At 46.2% G+C, this 24,495-nt stretch overlaps 1 protein-coding gene across 3 annotated transcripts in view; it reads right to left on the bottom strand.

The window, feature by feature from the left end:
* LOC135506980 (neuronal membrane glycoprotein M6-a-like) overlaps window positions 1–24,495 on the bottom strand; it is a 76,265-nt gene that overhangs the window by 11,896 nt on the left and 39,874 nt on the right. For all 3 annotated transcript variants that reach the window (XM_064926425.1, XM_064926426.1, XM_064926424.1), the window contains exon 2: window positions 225–417. In XM_064926425.1, coding sequence (XP_064782497.1) covers window positions 225–417 — 193 coding nt within the window. The remainder of the gene's footprint in view (window positions 1–224; window positions 418–24,495) is intronic.

The following is a 24,495-nucleotide window of genomic DNA, read 5'->3' as shown; positions in this document are numbered from 1 at the left end:
GACTGTTGTTGTAACCACACTAACAAGGCTAGTTCCTTCAGGGGTCGAAGCAGACAAGGAGTAGGAAGAAGTGAAAATTCCAAGGCAACTTCTCCTCATTGAGTTTCAACACATCTCCAGGCTGCATGTAGGTGTTTTGACAAACCAGACCATGAGTCATTTTGAAAAGGGCGGGGGGGGGGGGCAATGTGACGCCCCTCCCACGCAAACACACCCACACTCACATGGTTAAGACGTCCAGGGTTTCCATGGGAGCTCGGACCACCTCGAAGTAGTTCTGCAGGATGGTGGCGGTGCCAGAGAGGGCCTCGTGCCCGCAGCCGCAGAACAGTGCCACCCCAGCGTACAGAAGGATGGTGGCGAAGAGAGAGGCATACGGGAGGACGCCCAGGCATTTGACGCAGCACTCAAAGCAGCCTGGACAGAGACAGAGAGGGAAGAGGAGAACGTTTAGACTAAAGGCGGTGGTAGAACATCTTAGATAGTCACATGTGCTCTAGTCATGAAATACGGTACGTCACACTCTATTCACGGCTCGACAGGAGTTGAAATGCGTTTGACACCAGAACCAAAGAAAATAAAAACACTGTAACAGCGAGGGAATCATTGTTTCAGAATCAGAAGGTCATTAAATCAGCGTTTTTCATTTAACCTTTTATTTTATTACATATATTTTACTACACCAAATCCCACCGCATCTAATTTAAAACGCACAGGGATCAAATGATATCCCATCTATCATCCGATAACAACAAACCACATTTCTCCAGTTGACCGAGAGCCAATAAATTGCCTGTTGCCATCTCGGGAAGGAAGTTTAATGTCGCTCCAGCCAATCATAATCGCTCCTCGGACAGATTTATGGGTTTAATACAAAGAGAGCAAACGGTATTGATCTGTGGATTGCGGATTGCGGCCCTGCAAATGGAATCCCTCCCTTCACCCAGGCTAGAGCAGCTGCTGGATGGATGACTAGTCGTAAACACGGTGAGTGAGTGAGTGAGTGAGTGAGTGAGTGAGTGAGTGTGAGAGCTACAAAACAGAACACTGATAGCTAGAAGGAGAAGACCGTGAGAGAGGGATAGAAGGAGAAGACAGTGAGAGAGGGATAGAAGGAGAAGACAGTGAGAGAGGGATAGAAGGAGAAGACAGTGAGAGAGGGATAGAAGGAGAAGACAGGATAGAAGGAGAAGACAGTGAGAGAGGGAGAAGGAGAAGACAGTGGGAGAGGGATAGAAGGAAGAAGACAGTGAGAGAGGGATAGAAGGAGAAGACAGTGAGAGAGGGATAGAAGGAGAAGACAGTGAGAGAGGGATAGAAGGAGAAGACAGTGAGAGAGGGATAGAAGGAGAAGACAGTGAGAGAGGGATAGAAGGAGAAGACAGGGATAGAAGGAGAAGACAGTGAGAGAGGGATAGAAGGAGAAGACAGTGAGAGAGGGATAGAAGAAGACAGTGAGAGAGGGATAGAAGGAGAAGACAGTGAGAGAGGGATAGAAGGAGAAGACAGTGAGAGAGGGAGAGGGATGAGAGAGGGATAGAAGGAGAAGACAGTGAGAGAGGGATAGAAGGAGAAGACAGTGAGAGAGGGATAGAAGGAGAAGACAGTGAGAGAGGGATAGAAGGGATAGGAGAAGACAGTGAGAGAGGGATAGAAGGAGAAGACAGAGGGATAGAAGGAGAAGACAGTGAGAGAGGGATAGAAGGAGAAGACAGTGAGAGAGGGATAGAAGGAGAAGACAGAGGGATAGAAGGAGAAGAGAGAGGGATAGAAGGGGAGAAGACAGTGAGAGAGGGATAGAAGGAGAAGACAGTGAGGGAGAGGGATAGAAGAGAAGACAGTGAGAGAGGGATAGAAGGAGAAGACAGTGAGAGAGGGAAGAAGACAGTGAGAGGGATAGAAGACAGTGAGAGAGGGATAGAAGGAGAAGACAGTGAGAGGGAGGGATAGAAGTGAGAAGACAGTGAGAGAGGGATAGAAGGAGAAGACAGTGAGAGAGGGATAGAAGGAGAAGACAGTGAGAGAGGGATAGAGGGGATAGAAGGGATAGAAGGAGAAGACAGTGAGAGAGGGATAGAAGGAGAAGACAGTGAGAGAGGGATAGAAGGAGAAGACAGTGAGGGAGAGGGAGACAGTGAGAGAGGGATAGAAGGAGAAGACAGGGATGAGAGAGGGATAGAAGGAGAAGACAGTGAGAGAGGGATAGAAGGAGAAGACAGTGAGAGAGGGATAGAAGGAGAAGACAGTGAGAGAGGGATAGAAGGGACAGTGAAGAGGGAGAGAGAGAGGGATAGAAGGAGAAGACAGTGAGAGAGGGATAGAAGGAGAAGACAGTGAGAGAGGGATAGAAGGAGAAGACAGTGAGAGAGGGATAGAAGGGGAGAAGACAGATAGAAGGAGAAGAGAGGGAGAGGGATAGAAGGGGAGAAGACAGTGAGAGAGGGATAGAAGGAGAAGACAGTGAGAGAGGGATAGAAGGAGAAGACAGTGAGAGAGGGATGAGAAGGGATAGAAGGAGAAGACAAGAGAGGGATAGAAGGAGAAGACAGTGAGAGAGGGATAGAAGGAGAAGACAGTGAGAGAGGGATAGAAGGAGAAGACAGTGAGAGAGGGATAGAAGGGAGAAGACAGTGAGAGAGGGATAGAAGGAGAAGACAGTGAGAGAGGGATAGAAGGAGAAGACAGTGAGAGAGGGATAGAAGGAGAAGACAGTGAGAGAGGGATAGAAGGAGAAGACAGTGAGAGAGGGATAGAAGGAGAAGACAGTGAGAGAGGGATAGAAGGAGAAGACAGTGAGAGAGGGAGAGAGGGATAGATAGGAGAAGACAGTGAGGAGAGGGATAGAAGGAGAAGACAGTGAGAGAGGGATAGAAGGAGAAGACAGTGAGAGAGGGATAGAAGGAGAAGACAGTGAGAGAGGGATAGAAGGAGAAGACAGTGAGAGAGGGATAGAAGGAGAAGACAGTGAGAGAGGGATAGAAGGAGAAGACAGTGAGAGAGGGATAGAAGGAGAAGACAGTGAGAGAGGGATAGAAGGAGAAGACAGTGAGAGAGGGATAGAAGGAGAAGACAGTGAGAGAGGGATAGAAGGAGAAGACAGTGAGAGAGGGATAGAAGGAGAAGACAGTGAGAGAGGGATAGAAGGAGAAGACAGTGAGAGAGGGATAGAAGGGAAGACAGTGAGAAGGATAGAAGAAGACAGTGAGGGAGAGGGATAGAAGGAGAAGACAGTGAGAGAGGGATAGAAGGAGAAGACAGTGAGAGAGGGATAGAAGGAGAAGACAGTGAGAGAAGACAGTGAGAGAGGGATAGAAGGAGAAGACAGTGAGAGAGGGATAGAAGGAGAAGACAGTGAGAGAGGGATAGAAGGAGAAGACAGTGAGAGAGGGATAGAAGGAGAAGACAGTGAGAGAGGGATAGAAGGAGAAGACAGTGAGAGAGGGATAGAAGGAGAAGACAGTGAGAGAGGGATAGAAGGAGAAGACAGTGAGAGAGGGATAGAAGGAGAAGACAGTGAGAGAGGGATAGAAGGAGAAGACAGTGAGAGAGGGAGAGGGACAGTGAGAGAGGGATAGAAGGAGAAGACAGTGAGAGAGGGATAGAAGGAGAAGACAGTGAGAGAGGGATAGAAGGAGAAGACAGTGAGAGAGGGATAGAAGGAGAAGACAGGGTGAGAGAGGGATAGAAGGAGAAGACAGTGAGAGAGGGATAGAAGGAGAAGACAGTGAGAGAGGGATAGAAGGAGAAGACAGTGAGAGAGGGATAGAAGGAGAAGACAGTGAGAGAGGGATAGAAGGAGAAGACAGTGAGAGAGGGATAGAAGGAGAAGACAGTGAGAGAGGGATAGAAGGAGAAGACAGTGAGAGAGGGATAGAAGGAGAAGACAGTGAGAGAGGGATAGAAGGAGAAGACAGTGAGAGAGGGATAGAAGGAGAAGACAGTGAGAGAGGGATAGAAGGAGAAGACAGTGAGAGAGGGATAGAAGGAGAAGACAGAGGGATAGAAGGAGAAGACAGTGAGAGAGGGATAGAAGGAGAAGACAGTGAGAGAGGGATAGAAGGAGAAGACAGTGAGAGAGGGATAGAAGGAGAAGACAGTGAGAGAGGGATAGAAGGAGAAGACAGTGAGAGAGGGATAGAAGGAGAAGACAGTGAGAGAGGGATAGAAGGAGAAGACAGTGAGAGAGGGATAGAAGGAGAAGACAGTGAGAGAGGGATAGGGAAGGAGACAGTGAGACAGTAGAAGGAGAAGACAGTGAGAGAGAGAAGGGATAGGGAAGGAGAAGACAGTGAGAGAGGGATAGAAGGAGAAGACAGTGAGAGAGGGATAGAAGGAGAAGACAGTGAGAGAGGGATAGAAGGAGAAGACAGTGAGAGAGGGATAGAAGGAGAAGACAGTGAGAGAGGGATAGAAGGAGAAGACAGTGAGAGAGGGATAGAAGGAGAAGACAGTGAGAGAGGGATAGAAGGAGAAGACAGAGGGATAGAAGGAGAAGACAGTGAGAGAGGGATAGAAGGAGAAGACAGTGAGAGAGGGATAGAAGGAGAAGACAGAGGGATAGAAGGAGAAGACAGTGAGAGAGGGATAGAAGGAGAAGACAGTGAGAGAGGGATAGGAGAAGACAGTGAGAGAGGGATAGAAGGAGAAGACAGTGAGAGAGGGATAGAAGGAGAAGACAGTGAGAGAGGGATAGAGAGAAGAGGGATAGAAGGAGAAGACAGTGAGAGAGGGATAGAAGGAGAAGACAGTGAGAGAGGGATAGAAGGAGAAGACAGTGAGAGAGGGATAGAAGGAGAAGACAGTGAGAGAGGGATAGAAGGAGAAGACAGTGAGAGAGGGATAGAAGGAGAGTGTAATGGATAATACTGTGTCTGTGAGGGGGGATGTTTTATTATCTCAGACGACAGGAAGTATCTATCTGACCGTCTCCGATGAAGGAAAAGCGTGTTTGTGATTCTTGAGTGTAACGATCCCATCTATCTTCAACTGGACTGGATAGGCGAGGTTCAGATATCGCTTATCAAACGAATCGGCAAACGTCCAATTGTAATATTGAACTCCTATTTTCCATAGCCTGGTCCCAGATCCATTCGTGCTCTTGCCAATGCCAACAACATTGCTGTTTGACATGACAGTGAATGAAAAGGAGTTGGCATGATAGCTCAAACAGACTGGCACTCAGGCTTTCCTTGTTCTATTACTAATGTGCAGTAGGTGACTACAGCACAAATCCCAGTTCTAATCTGCCTCTATTGTACATTGGTGCCTCTGGACTTGCTTTAGTTACAACACTTGGAAGTCATTTAAACTGCAGGGTCCCAGTTGTGTTGTGAATGAATAGCCCTCACACCTACGCTACACCTTGACATCACCTGAAAGCACTTCTGCCTATTTCTGTAATACCCCTCTCTGTGTACACAGGATGCTCTGGAGACCATCGCTGCTGCAGCCTGGAGAACGTGCGTAACCGTGTGTGTGTGTGTGTGTGTGTGTGTGTGTGTGTGTGTGTGTGTGTGTGTGTGTGTGTGTGTGTGTGTGTGTGTGTGTGTGTGTGGTGTGTGTGAGAGAGAGGGAGTGTGTGTGTGTTCCTGTGGCAGACTAGACACAGTGGGTTATTGATTTCTGAGCCCAGTCCATCAGAGGACAATATGGGCAGTGGGCACCTTCATTAATCTAGTAACACACCTGATAAGTCAGCCAAACAATGGAGTCATAAGTATCTTTGTGATGGCAGCTGATCAATCATTTACAAAGCTGATACGTCATGTGGGTGAGGACTTGGGGAATGATTCAATCTGTATAACTTGGATTAACAGACCAGGGTATTTTCACATTTCTTGAATGAATCGTACTGCATTTACTAGAGTCAGCTGTAAATACTATAGCTCAAACTTCACTATTTCATCTTGTTAATTATATAACTGGTGCAATGATTTGCAAAGATGACACGATTGCACCTCTACTGCTTTCACCGAAGTATGCCTTTCCGTCTTGCCCCAATGCCCAGCTCAGAATACGAACACGAACTGTGCTCTCTCAGATGAGAAACATTCGAAAGAGTCCATGGATATTCATTGGAAAAGGTCGGCCGGATGCCCCCAGGACTGAATCTGGGAAAGCCATTGTCAGCACAAAGTGGGAACGAGCAGCACAATTCACTTTCTTTCCCAGGAAAAAATCCTTCATTCTACGAATCTATTGGCTGATGTGAGTGGGGTGTGTGTGTGTGTGTGTGTGTGTGTGTGTGTGTGTGTGTGTGTGTGTGTGTGTGTGTGTGTGTGTGTGTGTGTGTGTGTGTGTGTGTGTGTGTGTGTGCACAGTACGCCCGAACACAGCGAAGGCCTGAAAACGGAATAAGACAATGTTTGTTTTCCATTACCCTCAGCCCAGCAGAGACATGACTAAATAGGGTGGTGGCAGGTTGTAATTACATTGCCCTCCTTTATACAATATGTCAGGCTAGACGCTGTGAGGAGGATGCGTCTGTAGCCATGCCCTCCTCTATACAATATGTCAGGCTAGACACTGTGAGGAGGATGTGTCTGTAGCCATGCCCTCCTCTATACAATATGTCAGGCTAGACGCTGTGAGGAGGTTGTGTCTGTAGCCATGCCCTCCTACAATATACAATATGTCAGGCAATATGACGCTGTGAGGAGGATGCGTCTGTAGCCATGCCCTCCTCTATACAATATGTCAGGCTAGACGCTGTGAGGAGGATGTGTCTGTAGCCATGCCCTCCTCTATACAATATGTCAGGCTAGACGCTGTGAGGAGGTTGTGTCTGTAGCCATGCCCTCCTCTATACAATATGTCAGGCTAGACGCTGTGAGGAGGATGTGTCTGTAGCCATGCCCTCCTCTATACAATATGTCAGGCTAGACGCTGTGAGGAGGATGTGTCTGTAGCCATGCCCTCCTCTATACAATATGTCAGGCTAGACGCTGTGAGGAGGATGTGTCTGTAGCCATGCCCTCCTCTATACAATATGTCAGGCTAGACGCTGTGAGGAGGATGTGTCTGTAGCCATGCCCTCCTCTATACAATATGTCAGGCTAGACGCTGTGAGTGAGGATGTGTGTCTGTAGCCATGCCCTCCTCTATACAATATGTCAGGCTAGAAGCTGTGAGGAGGATGTGTCTGTAGCCATACCCTCCTCTATACAATATGTCAGGCTAGACGCTGTGAGGAGGATGTGTCTGTAGCCATGCCCTCCTCTTCTTCTGCCATGCTGTTACCCACTGTGGGGGAGTGTAGTAGTTGTATGTATGACAACATGCCTATGGGGGATACGGCAGGTAGCCTAGTGGTTAGAGCGTTGGACCAGTAACCGGAAGGTAAAAATCTGTTGTTCTGCCCCTGAGCAAGGCAGTTAACCCACTGTTCCCCGGGCGCCGACGACGTGGATGTTGATTGAGGCAGCCCCCAGCACCTCTCTGATTCAGAGGTTAAATGCGGAAGACACATTTCAATTGAATACATTCAGTTGGACAACTGACTAGGTATCGCCCTTTTTACCTTTCCCTGCATATATGCACACTCACATGTACACGGACACAGGCCTGGCAGATAGACACGGACACAGGCCTGGCAGATAGACACTGACACAGGCCGGCAGATAGACACGGACACAGGCCGGCAGATAGGCACGGACACAGGCCTGGCAGATAGGCACGGACACAGGCCGGCAGATAGGCACGGACACAGGCCGGCAGATAGACACGGACACAGGCCACGGACACAGGCTTGGCAGATAGGGCGGACACAGTCCGGCAGATAGACACGGACACAGGCCTGGCAGATAGACACGGACACAGGCTTGGCAGATAGACACGGACACAGGCCTGGCAGATAGACACGGACACAGGCCTGGCAGATAGACACGGACACAGGCCTGGCAGATAGACACGGACACAGGCCTGGCAGATAGGCACGGACACAGGCCGGCAGATAGACACGGACACAGGCCTGCAGGCAGACACAGGCCACAGGAAACAGGCCAGTCCGGCAGATAGACACGGACACAGGCCTGGCAGATAGGCACGGACACAGGCCTGGCAGATAGACACGGACACAGGCCTGGCAGATAGACACGGACACAGGCCTGGCAGATAGGCACGGACACAGGCCGGCAGATAGACACGGACACAGGCCTGGCAGATAGACACGGACACAGGCCTGGCAGATAGACACGGACACAGGCCTGGCAGATAGACACGGACACAGGCCGGCAGATAGGCACGGACACAGGCCGGCAGATAGGCACGGACACAGGCCGGCAGATAGGCACGGACACAGGCCTGGCAGATAGGCACGGACACAGGCCTGGCAGATAGGCACGGACAGTCCTGCAGATAGACAGAGCCAGCGCCAGCTAGACACGGACACAGGCCTGGATGGCACGGACAGGCCGGCAGATACACGGACACATGCAGATAGACACGGACACAGGCCTGGCAGATAGGAACGGACACAGGCCTGGCTTACACGGACACAGGCCTTAGTAAAAGGCCTGGCAGAAGGCACGGACACACAGATAGACACGGACACAGGCCGGCAGATGGTTTAAACACAGGCCGGCAGATCAAACACGGAACAGGCCGGCAGATAGGCACGGACACAGGCCGGCAGATAGACACGGACACAGGCCTCACTTTAGACACGGACACCAGATAAACGGACACAGGTCGGCAGATAGGCACGGACACAGGCCGGCAGATAGGCACGGACACAGGCCTGGCAGATAGGCACGGACACAGGCCGGCAGATAGGCACGGACACAGGCCCGGCAGATAGGCACGGACACATGCCGGCAGATAGGCACGGACACAGGTAGATAGGCAGACACAGGCACGGACACAGGCCGGCAGATAGGCACGGACACAGGCCTGGCAGATAGGCATGGACACAGGCCGGTAGATAGACACGGACACAGGCCTGGCAGATAGGCACGGACACAGGCCTGGCAGATAGGCATGGACACAGGCCGGTAGATAGGCACGGACACAGGCCTGGCAGATAGACACAGATACAGGCCGGTTGATAGACACGGACACAGGCTGGCAGATAGGCACGGACACCCAGAGCCAGCGCCAGCCAGTGGTGGAGAAAGTACCCAATTGTCATACATGAGGAAAAGTAAAGATACCTTAATAAAAATTTAGTAAAAGTCTAAAAGTACTTGGTTTAAACATACTTAACAATCAAAAATAAATATAATTGCTCAAATATACTTAAGTGTCGAAAGTAAAAGTAAAAGTATACATTATTTCAAATTCCTTATATTAAGCAGATCAGACGGAACCATTGTCTTGTTTTTTTATTCACGGATAGCCAGGGGCACACTCCAACACTCAGACATAATTTACAAATTAAGCATTTGTGTTTTATTGAGTCTGCCAAATCAGAGGCAGTAGGGATGACCAGGGATGTTCTCTTGATAAGTGCGTGAATTGGACCATTGTCCTGTCCTGCTAAGCACTCAAAATGTAACGAGTACATTTTTATTTTCCTAGGCAAGTCAGTTATGAACAAATTCTTATTTTCAATGACGGCCAAGGAACAGTGAGTTAGCTGTCTTGTTCAGGGCAGAACAACAGATTTTTTACCTTGCCAGCTCACTGATTCGATCTTGCAACCTTTCGGTTACTAGTCCAACACTCTAACCACTAGGCTACCCTGCCGCCCCATCACCATTTCCCTGGGTGTCAGGGAAAATGTACGAAGTAAAAAGTACATTATTTTCTTTAGGAAAATAGTGAAGTAAAAGTTGTCCAAAATATAAATAGTAAAGTACAGAACGCCCCCAAAAAAGACTTAAGTAGTACTTTAAAGTATTTTGTACTTAAGTACTTTACACCACTGGCACCAGCCGTAACCCACCCAACCCTCCCTCACTCCCTCCCTCCCTCCACACACGCCCAATAGGATGTCATCAGAAATGATTGAACACCCTACTGACTGCCTGGTTCAGACCCCTCTGGTCAAATACACGTCCAACAATGTCCAACACTCAACACAGTTGCCTGATGAACAACCAGCAAGGGGAGGGCTATGTTGGATCATCATTCTTAGCAATACGTCATAGACGCCCACAGGCATGTCAGGAAAAGGATGATTTCACCAACAGAGAGAGAACTTATGGCGGTGTGTGCATGTTTGAGATCTGGGAAGGAACATATTGTCTTGTTGATCTAGTATATTCATGATTGGGATAAACCCATGTATTCATCTAGTCTAATCTATGCTAGGATACAGAATTGATAGATAGCTGACATTTGATTGATAACTAAGCAATAATTACTTTCCAAGTGGATAACACACCACACATCATCTCTACAACTAATGGCACCTGATATGGGATCCATCTGATGCATGACAGTCCTCTAAGGACTCAAATAATAACACAGATCCATGATCTATCTCTCTATGTACACCCTATGAACATGAATAGTACTACATAGATGATTAATAACTGTATGTAAGGCCCAGTAAACGAACAGACACAGAGTAGTCAGTGGGCAAAAACTGGTTGAATCAATGTTGTTTCCACGCCATTTCAACAAAGAAATTCAATGTGATGACATTGAATCAAAGTGGAAAACAGATTGAATTGTCTTTGTTTTCACCTAAACCCAGTGGCATGTTTTGTAGATTTCACTTTCAGCTCATGTTAGTCGAAAACTCAACCAAATATTAAATCAAAATGATAAATGACGTCTGTGCCCAGTGGGAAGTCCTGCTGATCGATGAGGTATCAGTAGTTGAATGGCCTCTTAAAGGTATCTTAAAGGGGATGCGAGTCTCTTAATGGGGAGGCTAGGGGACATTTACTGTAGTGCTGTGCTGCTCTTAAGTGGTTGTTTTTTCATCTAGATGGATGGTGGCACATGCACACCAACACTCACATTGAATGGTGATGGATAGAGATGCTCGCTTGGCTCAATAGTTCTCTGTCAGCACTATCAACTCCATTTCCCAGGGGGCTTTGGCTTGGATGCCTAATCACCCAGTGAGGGCCTCGTCTGTCTATCTGGTCTGCTCAGCCTTTTACACTACTCATTAAAATGGTAATCTCTTCTCGCCTCCTCCCTGTGCCCTGCGGAGGAAAAGTTCCCTTTACTTCAAATAAGACGTTCCAAGGCAACCCCCGCTTATGAATTATAATCAAGAAAGCCTAATTCTTGTTTAAAATCCTGGACGGGTGTTTAAGAGAGGCTATTTATATAGGGTTAGATACCATGTTTGGTTATGAAGCTTGATAGCCAGGAACAATACCCCACAATTCCCTGTTTCATACTCTCCAGGACACAGATTAAGCCGAGACTAGATACCCTCCATTGAGTTTGCTTTTCAGTCCAGGACTAGGCTTAATCTGTGTCTGGGAAACCAAAGACTCCAGCCACCCTAGTCATAGACGGTTCTCTCTGCTACCGCACAGCAAGTAGTACCGGAGCACCAAGTCTAGGACCTAGAGGCTTCTAAACAGCTTCTACCCACAAGCCATAAGACTCCTGAACAGCTAATCAAATGACTATTTGCACCCCCCCCCCCTTACTTAAGGGCTTGTAAGTCAGCATTTCACTGTAAGGTCTACCTACCACTGTTGTATTCGGTGTGTGTGACAAATAAAATGGGATTTGATTTGAAACCAGCCCTTACAGAAATACTGAGCAGAATGGATTTTAGCATAGGCTAAAGCTCAAGTGCTAATGACATAGAAGTCGCTAATACAAAAGAGCGTAGGCTGTGGCATAAGCATTGATTGGCTTTGTACTCTATTATCCCTGCAGGTGCATAGGCCTCTTCCAGATTGGCTGTCATTACGAAGCAGCCGCTCAGACACTTAACACACGTTAAAGTGAGGCAATAAAATGAGAGACAGAGGGGAGAAATGGCGTCAGTCGGATCGTTATTAATAAATGATTTTAAAAGCTGTGTGATATTCCATTCCAGCTGGCACATTGACCCACCTCTGTGCCCACTCCTTTGAAGGGTATTAGAGATTTAGAGTCGGGGGTTCTGCCCGCCCTGCTCTTACTGTCAGTCATTTACCTCATTGGGAATGCATCCCAATTAGATCATACTACTATTGTCAGCATTGACCTTACTTGGAATGCAGCCAATCAGGTCATACTAATCAGGTCACTCATCAACCTCAGTGGGATCATAGCCAATCAGCTCATACTTCTAACAGTCACTCATCGACCTCATTAGGAATGCAGCCAATCAGGTCATACTACTAACAGTCAGTCATCGACCTAAGTGAGATCACAGCCAATCAGCTCATACTACTAACAGTCACTCATCGACCTCATTACGAATGCAGCCAATCAGTCATTGACTTTGACAGAAGTGAAAGAGAGCTGTTCAGACACTCATAGAAATAGATAAACAACACAGAGACACATTCATTTCACTATAAACCACTTATTATCCTCAAATATTCTTCCATTTTGAATGCCTGCCTTCTGATTGGTGAGGGTAAGATACAAATCAGCAGGTTTGTGAACTTCCTTACACAATAATAGTCTATATACTTGTCAATCCCCCAAATTAATTATGTTTGGCTTCCCTGTCTGTTCAGGCTCTTTGTTTTAGCTCATCCAACTGTTAAATGAGCCAATTCTGTTTACCACTGATTCCATCCTGTGTTTGCATACATAGTCTTCGATATAGGCTGTGCAGCCTTGGGCATAGGGGGACATGTCGATGTCCATTTCTACACTTACGACTTCATTTATGCAAAGCCTGGCGTTTGAGCTCTGACGCACAAGGCAGAGAGCATGGGTTTACATGTGGTTGCGCTTTTGAACACAAACAAAGGAAATCAAGTTCTTACGTCTAAATATGCGGCATTGTCTATAATTGAGCTCGGAGCTATGCTGAGATAATTTTCTAATTAAACTGGGACTTCTTAAAGACCGCCTTGAGACCTCACATCAAACATCATGGTACACAAACCTTGTGTGTAACCGTACATTTCCCCCCCCCCAGCACCTGTGAGAAGAAGTTTGTGATCAAATTACTGTCACAGCTACTTTTCACAGCATCGAGTCCTGCTCCTTAAGGCATGACCATTTTGCACGATTCAAATCTCATTTGTAATGGACAGCCGAACCCTAGTGAGATGAGAGGATCAATCATTAGCCTTGCTAGCACGTCTTCACCACCGACGCCTCCCTCCCTGTCCTCAGCCGGACATACAGACAGCTAGCGGTCGGCGCTATTACCCATCTCTCAGCCAGCCGGCGCGTGTGACTCAGAGGCAGTACTGAGATAAGCTCCGCTGCCTTCATCCTCCAACTGGACTCCTGACTGGAATAGCAAACAGGCCGAATGGCCCAAAGGCAAATGGCTAATGACCTAACCGTCCGTGGGTTAGCTACTAGCCCATATATACCACGGCTGTCTCTCACACTGAGACTGACTCTCTGGTCGTCATTTTCAGTACAGTCCATGTTTCACACCTCCACGTTTCTAGGACTGACTGTGACGTGGTCTGAAATGGCCCCCTATTCCCTATATATGCAGACTAAAAGGATGCAGGGGCCGGTTAGGACGTAGACATCAACTCACATTGCCAGTCTAGTTGATTCTTCACACCCGCCATTTCAGTGTGAACACCAGTGTGATGCGTGGTGAGAGGAGCTCGGGTGCCAAGATGGCTGCCTTGGCGTGAGTCCGCCAAGGTGGGTGTTACTCATTAGTGGTGGATGAGGGGGAATTGGGTTATTACTATTATAGGACATAGTGAACCACACACTAGGCCTGCACATCCATTAAGACTCAGGTTAACTACCTACAACCCAGAGCCTGTGTGTTTATGTGTGTGATAAGGGGGGATGAGAGGTGTATCTGTTTGTACAGTGCATTGTTAATGTTGACCGGTGTCCAGTAGAATGGCATGGCAGGTATTGATAGATTACAGAAAGGGACTAGAGCCCTTGCATGTGTATGAAGAGGAGCCATGTTTAATCTATACAGAAGGAGACATCCCAGCTGCCTTGGCAGACAGTACAGCATCCCATTAATTAGAGGAGTTAAAGAGCTGAGACAAGGGAACGTGAAATTAACCTGAATTGCCTTTGACTGAATGAATTTCCTTTGACTATAATTCTTATTCCAGTCACTTAATACAATGGCAGCGTGGCTACAGGCACACATGCACGCACGCTAGAGCTGGGCGATAATGGACAAATGCCTGAATTTATGCGATAATGATAAATAGAAGGATACGTTTATAATATTAACGTTTGTTTTTTTATCCCTCAAACTACGACCACTAGTTTGGTTGTAACCATCAATTGTCCCATTAACAAACACCCATGTGAGCAAACGTATTTCCTTTCAAACACATTTGTCTAGTATACAGTAGGCTACTTATTGTAGTGAACGATATCAGCAAAATGCCCGCGATAAATGATCGGTATTGTTGGTGTCAATAATGTACGATTTATCGTCCCAGCTCTAACGCAGGCAGGCAGGCAGGCAGGCAGGCAGGCAGGCAGGCAGACAGGCAGACAGACAGACAGACAGCAGACAGACAGACAGACAGACAGATCCAAAACCTTGATCCCAATATGATCAGATCAACTATCCTTGACTAACACCACACCCTTCGAGCCCAGCTCACCCTTTCGCAGTCTAAACCAATAGAAACCAGACACCCCATTTAGTCTAGTCACCAGGTCTCATAGGGCAGTAACCAATGTGCCAATGTCACAGGCCACTTCATTCTACTCCATTGTCCCTTCATAATTGAATCAAGCAGCACTGAGATGTCTGTTGGAAAGCTAAGTCAATACCAAACAGTCGATACAGATGCAGTATCTACCTGGAGTACCATCTACTGCCACAGAGTAGGGAGAGACAGGCCCCGTACACAGTGTTGGGATAGAAGACGATATCATAAGCAAACGATACAGTATCTACCTATTTTCTATGTCACAATAGGAAGACATGGGAGAATATTGCTTACAGTAACCCCACAGAATACGATGTATTCCATTATCCACATGAGCATAGCACTTAAAATGTATGTCCCAATATATTGCTTTGTATGCTAGTGTGGGTATGCTAGTGTGGGTATGCTAGTGTGGATTTTGGCACTGAGCAGATAGTATTCCCTTTGTGTCTCAAGTCAACCCTTTGTCTTATTGCAACTCATGCTCCACCGACAGGCTGCATCCTGGGTAATATCTCCCATGCTGCTCGGCTCCACAGGGGGTGACGATTGGCCTCTTTTTTTCCCTCTCTCAGCATTCTATCTGTTAATCTTGTTGCATATTAATCCTTGTTATTGTTGTTAGTACAGTTTCTCGGCACGCGAGACCGATAGACAGACATCCTTATCCAAGATGAAACACAGTAAAGAAGTCACAGAACTCACATTTGATTTGACATTCCTTTATGAATTGTAAATGTTTCAGAGCGATGTGTGACTCAAATCAAACTCGGCGCAATTCAATGACATATAAATGTTTTGTAGTTCTTGCAGGCTTAAATGTGTATCTATCTTCAATAAAGATTTGATCGCAAGTGATTTGAAATCCCTGGGTGTGACTGCGGATGTAGTGTGGTAGTATTGTGGTAGTGTTACCACAGAAACCTACAGTGTGACTGTCAGGGACAGTTAGGGAAGCAATGCCCTCAGAGCAGGACGGACATCACAACAATAACACTATACTTTCCTCAGGCTATAACACGTTAACCCCCCCCCCCCACACACACACACACACACACAAACACACAAAATATGAAGGTGTTTTCATCACCATTACCATCAAATCAGATGCAAGATTTGAAAAAATGCCAGAACATTCAAATGAATGTCAGGTCCGCTCACAAATTAGGCGACCAGTTTCGTGGGGAACGCATTGGAATGATCGGTCAGTACAACTGGTTGATTGTAGTAATGTCATGTGTAAATCAGGTTTGGACTAGCTGTTTCTGAATTCATTTCCAGAAGTGGATGAATTATCCCCGTCGGCAGTGAGGCAGGCAAGCTACATGCGTTTTATATGATTAGAGCCTTGTTGCTATGGTACCTACGGGGCATTCTCTTTAAACCATCACTTTTTAAATGATTTATGAAGATGCCGGTATTTAAAATACAGGATAGGCAGACAGACGGAAAGAAAATGGAAAAATTACGAGGAAAGAAGTGTGTGTGTGTGTGGCATAGAAAAAACAAGTGTGGCTCTAGCAGGTGTACATTTCCACTAATAGGATTTAAAGTCAGTACTAAGGGATAGATGCTGCGTTGAAGCGACCCTCCCTCTCTCCATTTCCAAAGTTCAAAGGATGATAGGAGATTTGGGTTGGGGGGGGGGTGCGGGGGGGTGACGAGGTATAAAAAAAACATGTTTTCTTAATACTGTTAAGAAAGATAACACACATTCTATCTGTCAATCATTGGAGTATTAAAATGAATATTAAAATGTAATAGGGCTCAGCCAGGACAACAGAGAGACTAGGAGAGATTGGGAGAAATGGAACTGGGGAGGATCCTTCAGTACAACACCAAGCAACAAAAGAAAAGAAGCTGTTCGAGCCTCTAACACCACAGGAGATGTTAAAGCAGCCTGGTGAATAATTGATATGCATCATTTGCATATCAGTCTAGAGAAGTAGCAGTAAGAGCAGTAACAGGGTCCCAGAGCCCCTACAGTAACTGCAGGTGCCGCTTTCTCAGGCACCTCTCAAAGTGGTCTATACACAGCAAATCATTGTTTTGTTTGATTGATGTGTTTTTTGTTGTTTGGGTGAAATTGGTTAATTGGAGAAATCGGTGGCATAGTATGAAGCCACTTGAAAGACAGTCCAACAACACCTTCTCTGCTTGTCAGTGGTGCAAAGCACTCAATAAAAGTGGCAAATCACTCAATAAAATGTGTGAATCAAATCAAATTGTATTTGTCACATGCGCCGAATACAACAGGTGTAGACAGTACAGAGAAATGCTTACTTACAAGCCCTTAACCAACAATGCTTTAAGGTTAAGAAGAAAAATGTGTAGCAGAGACAACGCCGCCTGATATAGAAGTCCTGGATGGCGGGAAGCTTGGCCCCAGTAATATACTGAGCCGTACGCACTACCCTCTGTAGTGCCTTGCGGTCGGAGGCTGAGCAGTTGCCATACGAGGCAGTGATGCAACCAGTCAGGATGCTCTCGATGGTGCAGCTGTAGAACATTTTGAGAATCTGAGGACCCATGCCAAATCTTTCCAGTCTCCTGAGGGGGAATAGGCTTTGTCGTGCCTTCTTCACGACTGTCTTAAGTGTGTTGGGACCATGATAGCTTGTTGGTGATGTGGACTCCAAGGAACTTGAAGCTCTCAACCTGCTCTACTGCAGCCTCGTCGATAAGAATGGGGGCATGCTCGGTCCTCCTTTTCCTGTAGTCCACAATCATCTCCTTTGTCTTGATCACGTTGAGGGAGAGCTTGTTTTCCTGGCACCACATGGCCAGGTCTCTGACCTTCTCCCTATAGGTTGTCTCATTGTTGTTGGTGATCAGGCCTACCACTTAGGTGTCATCGGCAAACACTTGATGCTGGTGTTGGAGTCGTGCCCGGCCATGCAGTCATTAGTGAACAGGGAGTACAGGAGGGGACTGAGCACACACCCCTGAGGGGCCCCCGTGTTGAGGATCAGCATGGCGGATGTGCTGTTGCCTAGCCTTACCACCTGGGGGTGGCCCATCAGGAAGTCAAATATCCAGTTGCAGAAGAAGGTGTTTAGTCCCAGGGTCCTTAGCTTAGTGATGAGCTTTGAGGACACTATGGTGTTGAACGCTGAGCTGTAGTCAATGAACAGCATTCTCACATAGGTGTTCCTTTTGTCCAGGTCTGAAAGGGCAGTGTGGAGTGGAATAGAGATTGCATCATCAGTGGATCTGTTGGTGCGGTATACAAATAGGAGTGGGTCTAGGGTTTCGGTGATAATGGTGTTGATGTGAGCCATGACCAGCCTTTCAAAGCACTTCATGGCTACAGACGTGAGTGCACGGGTCGGTAGTCATTTAGGCAGGTTACGTTAGTGTTCTTGGGCACAGGGACGATGGTGGTCTGTTTGAAATATGTTGGTATTGCAGGCTCAGTCAGGGACAGGTTGAAAATGTCAGTGCCAGTTGGTTACTTGCCAGTTGGTCATCGCATGCTCGGAGTACACGTCCTGGTAATCCGTCTAGCCCTGCAGCCTTGTAAATTTTGACCTGTTTAAAGGTCTTACTCACATCAGCTACGGAGAGCGTGATCACACAGTCGTCCGGAATAGCTGATGCTCTCATGCATGCTTCAGCGTTACTTGCCACGAAGCGAGCATAGAAGTAATTTAGCTCATCTGGTAGGCTTGTGTCACTGGGCAGCTAGCGGCTGTGCTTCCCTTCGTAGTCTGTAATAGTTTGCAAGCCCTGCCACATCCGACGAGCGTCGGAGCCATCGGCCCCATGCTTTCTGTGATGCTTGATTGTTTTTCTCCTCAACAGACTGGTGCATGGTTGTGATAATTCGTCCCAAAGATTCAATGGCAAAAATGCTGTGAACAATGTCTTGTGACAGTGTTATGTTATATGAAAGAGGTGCATCAGCTTCTAGTCTACACACAGAGAGAGGCAGCACCTCATGTTGAGTCTAACTCCTCCTGCCTGAGAACAGAGTGGTGAGGTCAGATACCAGAATTTGATATGACGTTCAGAGGAGTCAAAATAGAGACAAAGAGATAGAGACAGAAAGAGAGAGCCTCAAATAGAAAGAGAGAAAGACAGAGAGATAAAGAGAGAAACAGGAAGAAAGAGAGACAGAGAGAAACAGAATTCAACTGCCCTGAGGTGACGCTATGTTGAGAGTTGTCACCAAACCTCCCTCCCTCCCTCCCTCGACACCACTTCAGAGGCGTTCCCCTGGGGACAGGCCGGATAGCCCTAGCAGACAGCCGTCACATGTCACTAGAATCCCTTCAGCTGACAGAGTTCTGGAGCTCACAGTCAAGTCAAACAGGCTGTGTGTGTGTGTGAGTGTGTGTGTGTGTGTTTCCCTGACTCTTCCCTTCTCTTTCTCTAGGTAAACCACAACCAGCTTTCCCCCCTCTTTAAACAGCTTTGATAAAACGGTTCTGAAGTTCTCAGTGATGTCATCTTTAGCAGGCTTTCTGAGTCGGTTAGTTGGTTTTGACCTATGGTGTTTGGGGTCATAGGCGGTTATATTCAAGGTTATACCCTGGTCTAGTGTGGCCTTTAGATGACCCCTTCCACCTTGTGTGGTGAGGTCAGGATGTGGATGTGAACCACAAACTTGAAATCCCTCTCCGATTCAACATAATCTACCATTCAGAAAAGCTTGTTTGTTTTATCCATATGTCCTTTCTTCTTTAGATGGAAATACAAGCATGGCATTCCAGAAAGCATGTAGGCTATAGGTTATGGCTCTGCCCTAAAGCACTCAAATCCCTCTAAAACACATCAATAGGCCTACTGTAACTATCCACCTTTAGTCCTTTGGAACGCTTCATACTGTAGTGCACTGACCACATAAACTAAATCCAACCCTATTGTCCTGTCAGTACAGGTCTATAGGTCTCCATATAAGGAGGCGATCTGCTCCATCACCTGCAGTTAGATTTTAGCGCTATGCATCTGTCTGGCATGCTAGCATTTAGCCGTAGCGATGATGTTGCCTTGACGGGGCATATGTTAGAGAAGGCTGGACAAATGGGAGAGTGCAGAGGCAGAGGCAGAAAGCTCGGGATGGGAGATAGAGAAGATGCTTCTTCCATTATTTAGGGCTGCTAGCCTGCCAGGGTCATTAATAATGTAGGTAGCCTAGTGTCGCGCTGGGATCGCCTTACTCTGTGCTGCTGCTGCTGTTGTTGTGATGCTGTGGAGAGAATCATTCAGGTGGCCGGGTCTGAGGGAGGACTTATTATTAAGGCATAACCAGGATCAGAGGTGTGTGTGTGTGTGTGTGTGTGTGTGTGTGTGTGTGTGTGTGTGTGTGTGTGTGTGTGTGTGTGTGTGTGTGTGTGTGTGTGTGTGTGTGTGTGTGTGTGTGTGTGTGTGTGTGTACAGTGCATTGCAGAAGTATTCACCCCCTTGGTGCTTTTCATTTTTTTGTTGCATTACAACCTGTAATGGCAGGCGGCGGGGTAGCCTAGTGGTTAGAGCGTTGGACTAGTAACTGGAAGGTTGCAAGTTCAAACCCCTGAGCTGACAAGGTACAAATCTGTCATTCTGCCCCTAAACAGGCAGTTAACCCACTGTTCCTAGGCTGTCATTGAAAATAAGAATTTGTTCTTACCTGACTTGCCTAGTTAAATAAAGGTAAAATAAAACAGTAATGTAAATGGATTTTTGGGGGGATTTCATGGACAAAATAATCCAAATTGGTGAAGTGAAATGAAAAAAAGGACTGAAAAGTGGTGCATGCATATGTATTCACCCATTTGCTTTGAAGCCCCTAAATAAGATCTGGTGCAACCAATTACCTTCAGGAGTCACATAATTAGTTAAATAAAGTCCACCTGTGTGCAATCTATGTGTCACATGATCTGTCACATGATCTCAGTAAATATACACCTGTTCTGAAAGGCCCCAGAGTCTCCAACACCACTAAGCAAGGGGCACCATCAAGCAAGCAGCACTATGAAGATCAAAGAGCTCTCCAAAAAGGTCAGGGACAAAGTTGTGGAGAACAGATCAGGGTTAGGTTATAAAAAAATATCAGGAACTTTGAACGTCCCACGGAGCACCATTAAATCCATTATTAAAAAATGGAAAGAATATGGCACCACAACAAACCTGTCAAGAGACGGCCGCCCACCACGGACCAGGTAAGGAGGGCATTAATCAGAGAGGCAACAAAGAGACCAAAGATAACCCTGAAGGAGCTGCAAAGCTCCACAGTGGAGATTGGAGTATCTGTCCATAGGACCACTTTAAGCCGTACACTCCACAGAGCTTGGCTTTACCGAAGAGTGTCCAGAGAAAAGCCATTACTTAAAGAAATAAATAAGCAAACATGTTTGGTATTCACCAAAAGGCATGTGGGAGACTCCCCAAACATATGGAAGAAGGTACTCTGGTCAAATGAGACTAAAAGTAAGCTTTTGGCCATCAAGGAAAATGCTATGTCTGGTCAAACCCAAATAAGCATGGTGGCGGCAGCATCATGCTGTGGGGATGTTTTTCATTGGCAGGGACTGGGAAACTGGTCAGAATTGAAGGAATGATGGATGGCACTAAATACGTGGAAATTCTTGAGGGAAACCAAAGGGTGGCTCTACAAAGTATTGACTTTGGAGGGTGAATAGTTATGCACGCTCAAGTTATGTTTTTCGTCTTATTTCTTGTTTGTTCCATAATACAACATATTTAGCAACTTCAAAGTGGTAGGCATGTTGTGTAAATGAAATGATACAAACTCCCCCAAAAATATATTTTAATTCCAGGTTGTAAGGCAACAAAATAGGAAACATGCCAAGGGGGGTGAATACTTTCGCAAGCCACTGTATGTGTGAGAGGTGTGTGTGTGTGTGTTTAGGTAATGTCAGTGAAATAAGTATTTGTCCTATAATCACCATAGCAATGCCAAAACAAGACAATATCAATCATGACACATTGTTGTCAACAATGACAGTAACATAGGTGAAATACAATTACAATCAGGCAGAATGGCATATACCATTGACTTTTATGAGAACACACAAAAATGATTGAAGCTCCCTCATTCTGTGGTGTGTTCATACTCAATCCCACACAGTAAATCCATGCTGCATTTTGGACAATAAATATAATATAATAAATATAATAAATATAATAAAATAAATATAATATAATACATATAATATAATAAATATAATATAATACATATAATATAATAAATACAATATAATACGTATAATATAATACACACTCTGCTACAAAACAAGCAACAGAAGGCATCTCCCTCATGACAAAGAGACTCCTCTCCTGCCCCCCCCCCCCCCCCGCCACCTTTTCAGTCTTTCCATCTGTCAGAGCCCATGTCAAACAGGCACCCCAGGGATTACCCCCCGCCCCCTCCTCCTCCGCCTTTAATCCATACGGGATCAAAGGTCATAATTATCTAATGGTTACCTCCGAGTGGGGAAAAGAATAGAACAGGCGTCTTCAATAGAACCCAGGATCTAGTGGGCAATTGGAATACAAGGCAGCATGCCCCCTTTGCCACTCTATCCTTTCTCTGTACAACTATACACCAGCTAATCCTGTGAGGTGAGGGAGGGGACTGGGTAACGAGACAATGGAAGGGGAATTACAACCCGCTACGCGCAGTTTGACTGAACAAAGACACACAAGGGTCATAGACATTAGGCAAAGAAGCTATTGTTAGGGTTAGACATACTATATACTGTAGTATATAAATCAAAGTGAATTAGCAAATGGGTTTTGTTGATAACCTGGCTATAAGGGACCTTCTTTTGTTCAGAAGGAACAACCCACCTATGTAACAGTGAGGACAGCTTCCTCTTTCCTCTTGTTGCGGGTGTGAGGAATAGAGAGGACAGCTTCCTCTTTCCTCTTGTTGCGGGTGTGAGGAATAGAGAGGACAGCTTCCTCTTTCCTCTTGTTGCGGGTGTGAGGAATAGAGAGGACAGCTTCCTCTTTCCTCTTGTTGCGGGTGTGACGAATAGAGAGGACAGCTTCCTCTTTTCCTCTTCTTGCGGATGTGAGGAATAGCTCACTGTAGCTGTTAGCTTTTACTCTGTACCAACCTCTCCTCCTCATGCCGGTGTGTATAGGTCTCTACGGCTCCTCCTCCACATCTCCTCTCCGCCCGACTCATGTGCGCATGTTTAATCGACCAGCGTGGTTGCCATGTCGACGGGCGACAGGGAGGGAGAACAGAGCAAATTTGGCTCTAGCACTCAGTGACCCACTTAACTGTAAAATGTCACAACAGATACACTGGGAAGGACAACGTGTGTGTGCGTGTGTGTGTGTGTGTTGTATATTATGACTTTGGGTTAATTCACATTAAGTAAGGTCTAGGAAGATCTGGTTTAAAGCCACTCACAGTAATCCACTACCATGCCACATCTCCATATTTGGAGATGTGGAACAGATGTCAGAATCGACTGAAAGATAAACATGCAGAGCAGAGTGTGTACGTTTCTGTAAACGCTGGTTCCCTGGCTTATATTTACTGCTTTGTACAGATCAAAAGTCTAGTTTCAAATACTGTATTATTCATAGTACGAAGTCTGAAAATCTGTAAATTGGGGACAGGAAGGGAAATAAAAGAGAGTACATGTTGACACAGAGTGGAAGAGAGACAGCGAGACAGACGGATAAAGAGAGATACAGAGAGACTGTCAGAGATAGACAGAGAGAGAGGGAGAGAGAGAGAGAGAGATACAGAGAGACTGTCAGAGATAAACAGAGAGAGATAGTCGGAGAGAGAGAGATAGACAGAGAGAGAGAGACATAGAGAGAGACAGAGAGATACAGAGAGACTGTCAGAGATAGACAGAGAGAGAGATAGACAGAGAGAGACAGAGAGAGACAGAGAGAGATACAGAGAGACTGTCAGAGATAGACAGAGAGAGAGAAAGACAGAGAGAGAGAGACAGAGAGATAGAGACAGAGAGACTGTCAGAGATAGACAGAGTTAGACAGAGAGAGAGACAGAGGGAGAGAGACAGAGAGAGAGAGAGAGAGAGAGAAGAGAGAGACAGACACAGAGATTTGAATTTGGAAGTTTACATACACTTTGGTTGGAGTCATTAAAGCTTGTTTTTCAACCACTCCACAAATTTCTTGTTAACAAACTATAGTTTTGGCAAGTCGGTTAGGACATCTACTTTGTGCATGACACAAGTAATTTTTACAACAATTGTTTACAGACAGATTATTTCACTTATAATTCACTGTATCACAATTCCAGTGGGTCAGAAGTTTACATACACTAAGTTGACTGTGCCTTCAAACAGCTTGGAAAATTCCAGAAAATGATGTCATGGCTTTAGAAGCTTCTGATAGGCTAATTGACATAATTTGAGTCAATTGGAGGTGTACCTGTGGATGTATTTCAAGGCCTACCTTCAAATTCAGTGCCTCTTTGCTTGACATCATGGGAAAATCCAAAGAAATCAGCCAAGACCTCAGAAAGATAATTGTAGACCTCCACAAATCTGGTTCATCCTTGGGAGCAATTTCCAAATGCCTGAAGGCACCTACCACGTTCATCTGCACAAACAATAGTACGCAAGTATAAACACCATGGGACCACGCAGCAGTCATACTGCTCAGGAAGGAGACGCGTTCTGTCTCCTAGAGATGAACGTACTTTGGTGCACAAAGTGCAAATCAATCCCAGAACAACAGGAAAGGACCTTGTGAAGATGCTGGAGTAAACAGGTACAGAAGTATAAGGAAGAAGCCACTGCTCCAAAATCTCCATAAAAAAGCCAGACTACAGTTTTCAACTGCACATTTGGACAAATGTCATACTTTT

This window comes from Oncorhynchus masou, chromosome 20, assembly GCF_036934945.1.
Source record: "Oncorhynchus masou masou isolate Uvic2021 chromosome 20, UVic_Omas_1.1, whole genome shotgun sequence".
In the NCBI taxonomy this organism is placed as follows: domain Eukaryota; kingdom Metazoa; phylum Chordata; class Actinopteri; order Salmoniformes; family Salmonidae; genus Oncorhynchus; species Oncorhynchus masou.
This window is presented reverse-complemented; position numbering and strand designations above follow the sequence as displayed.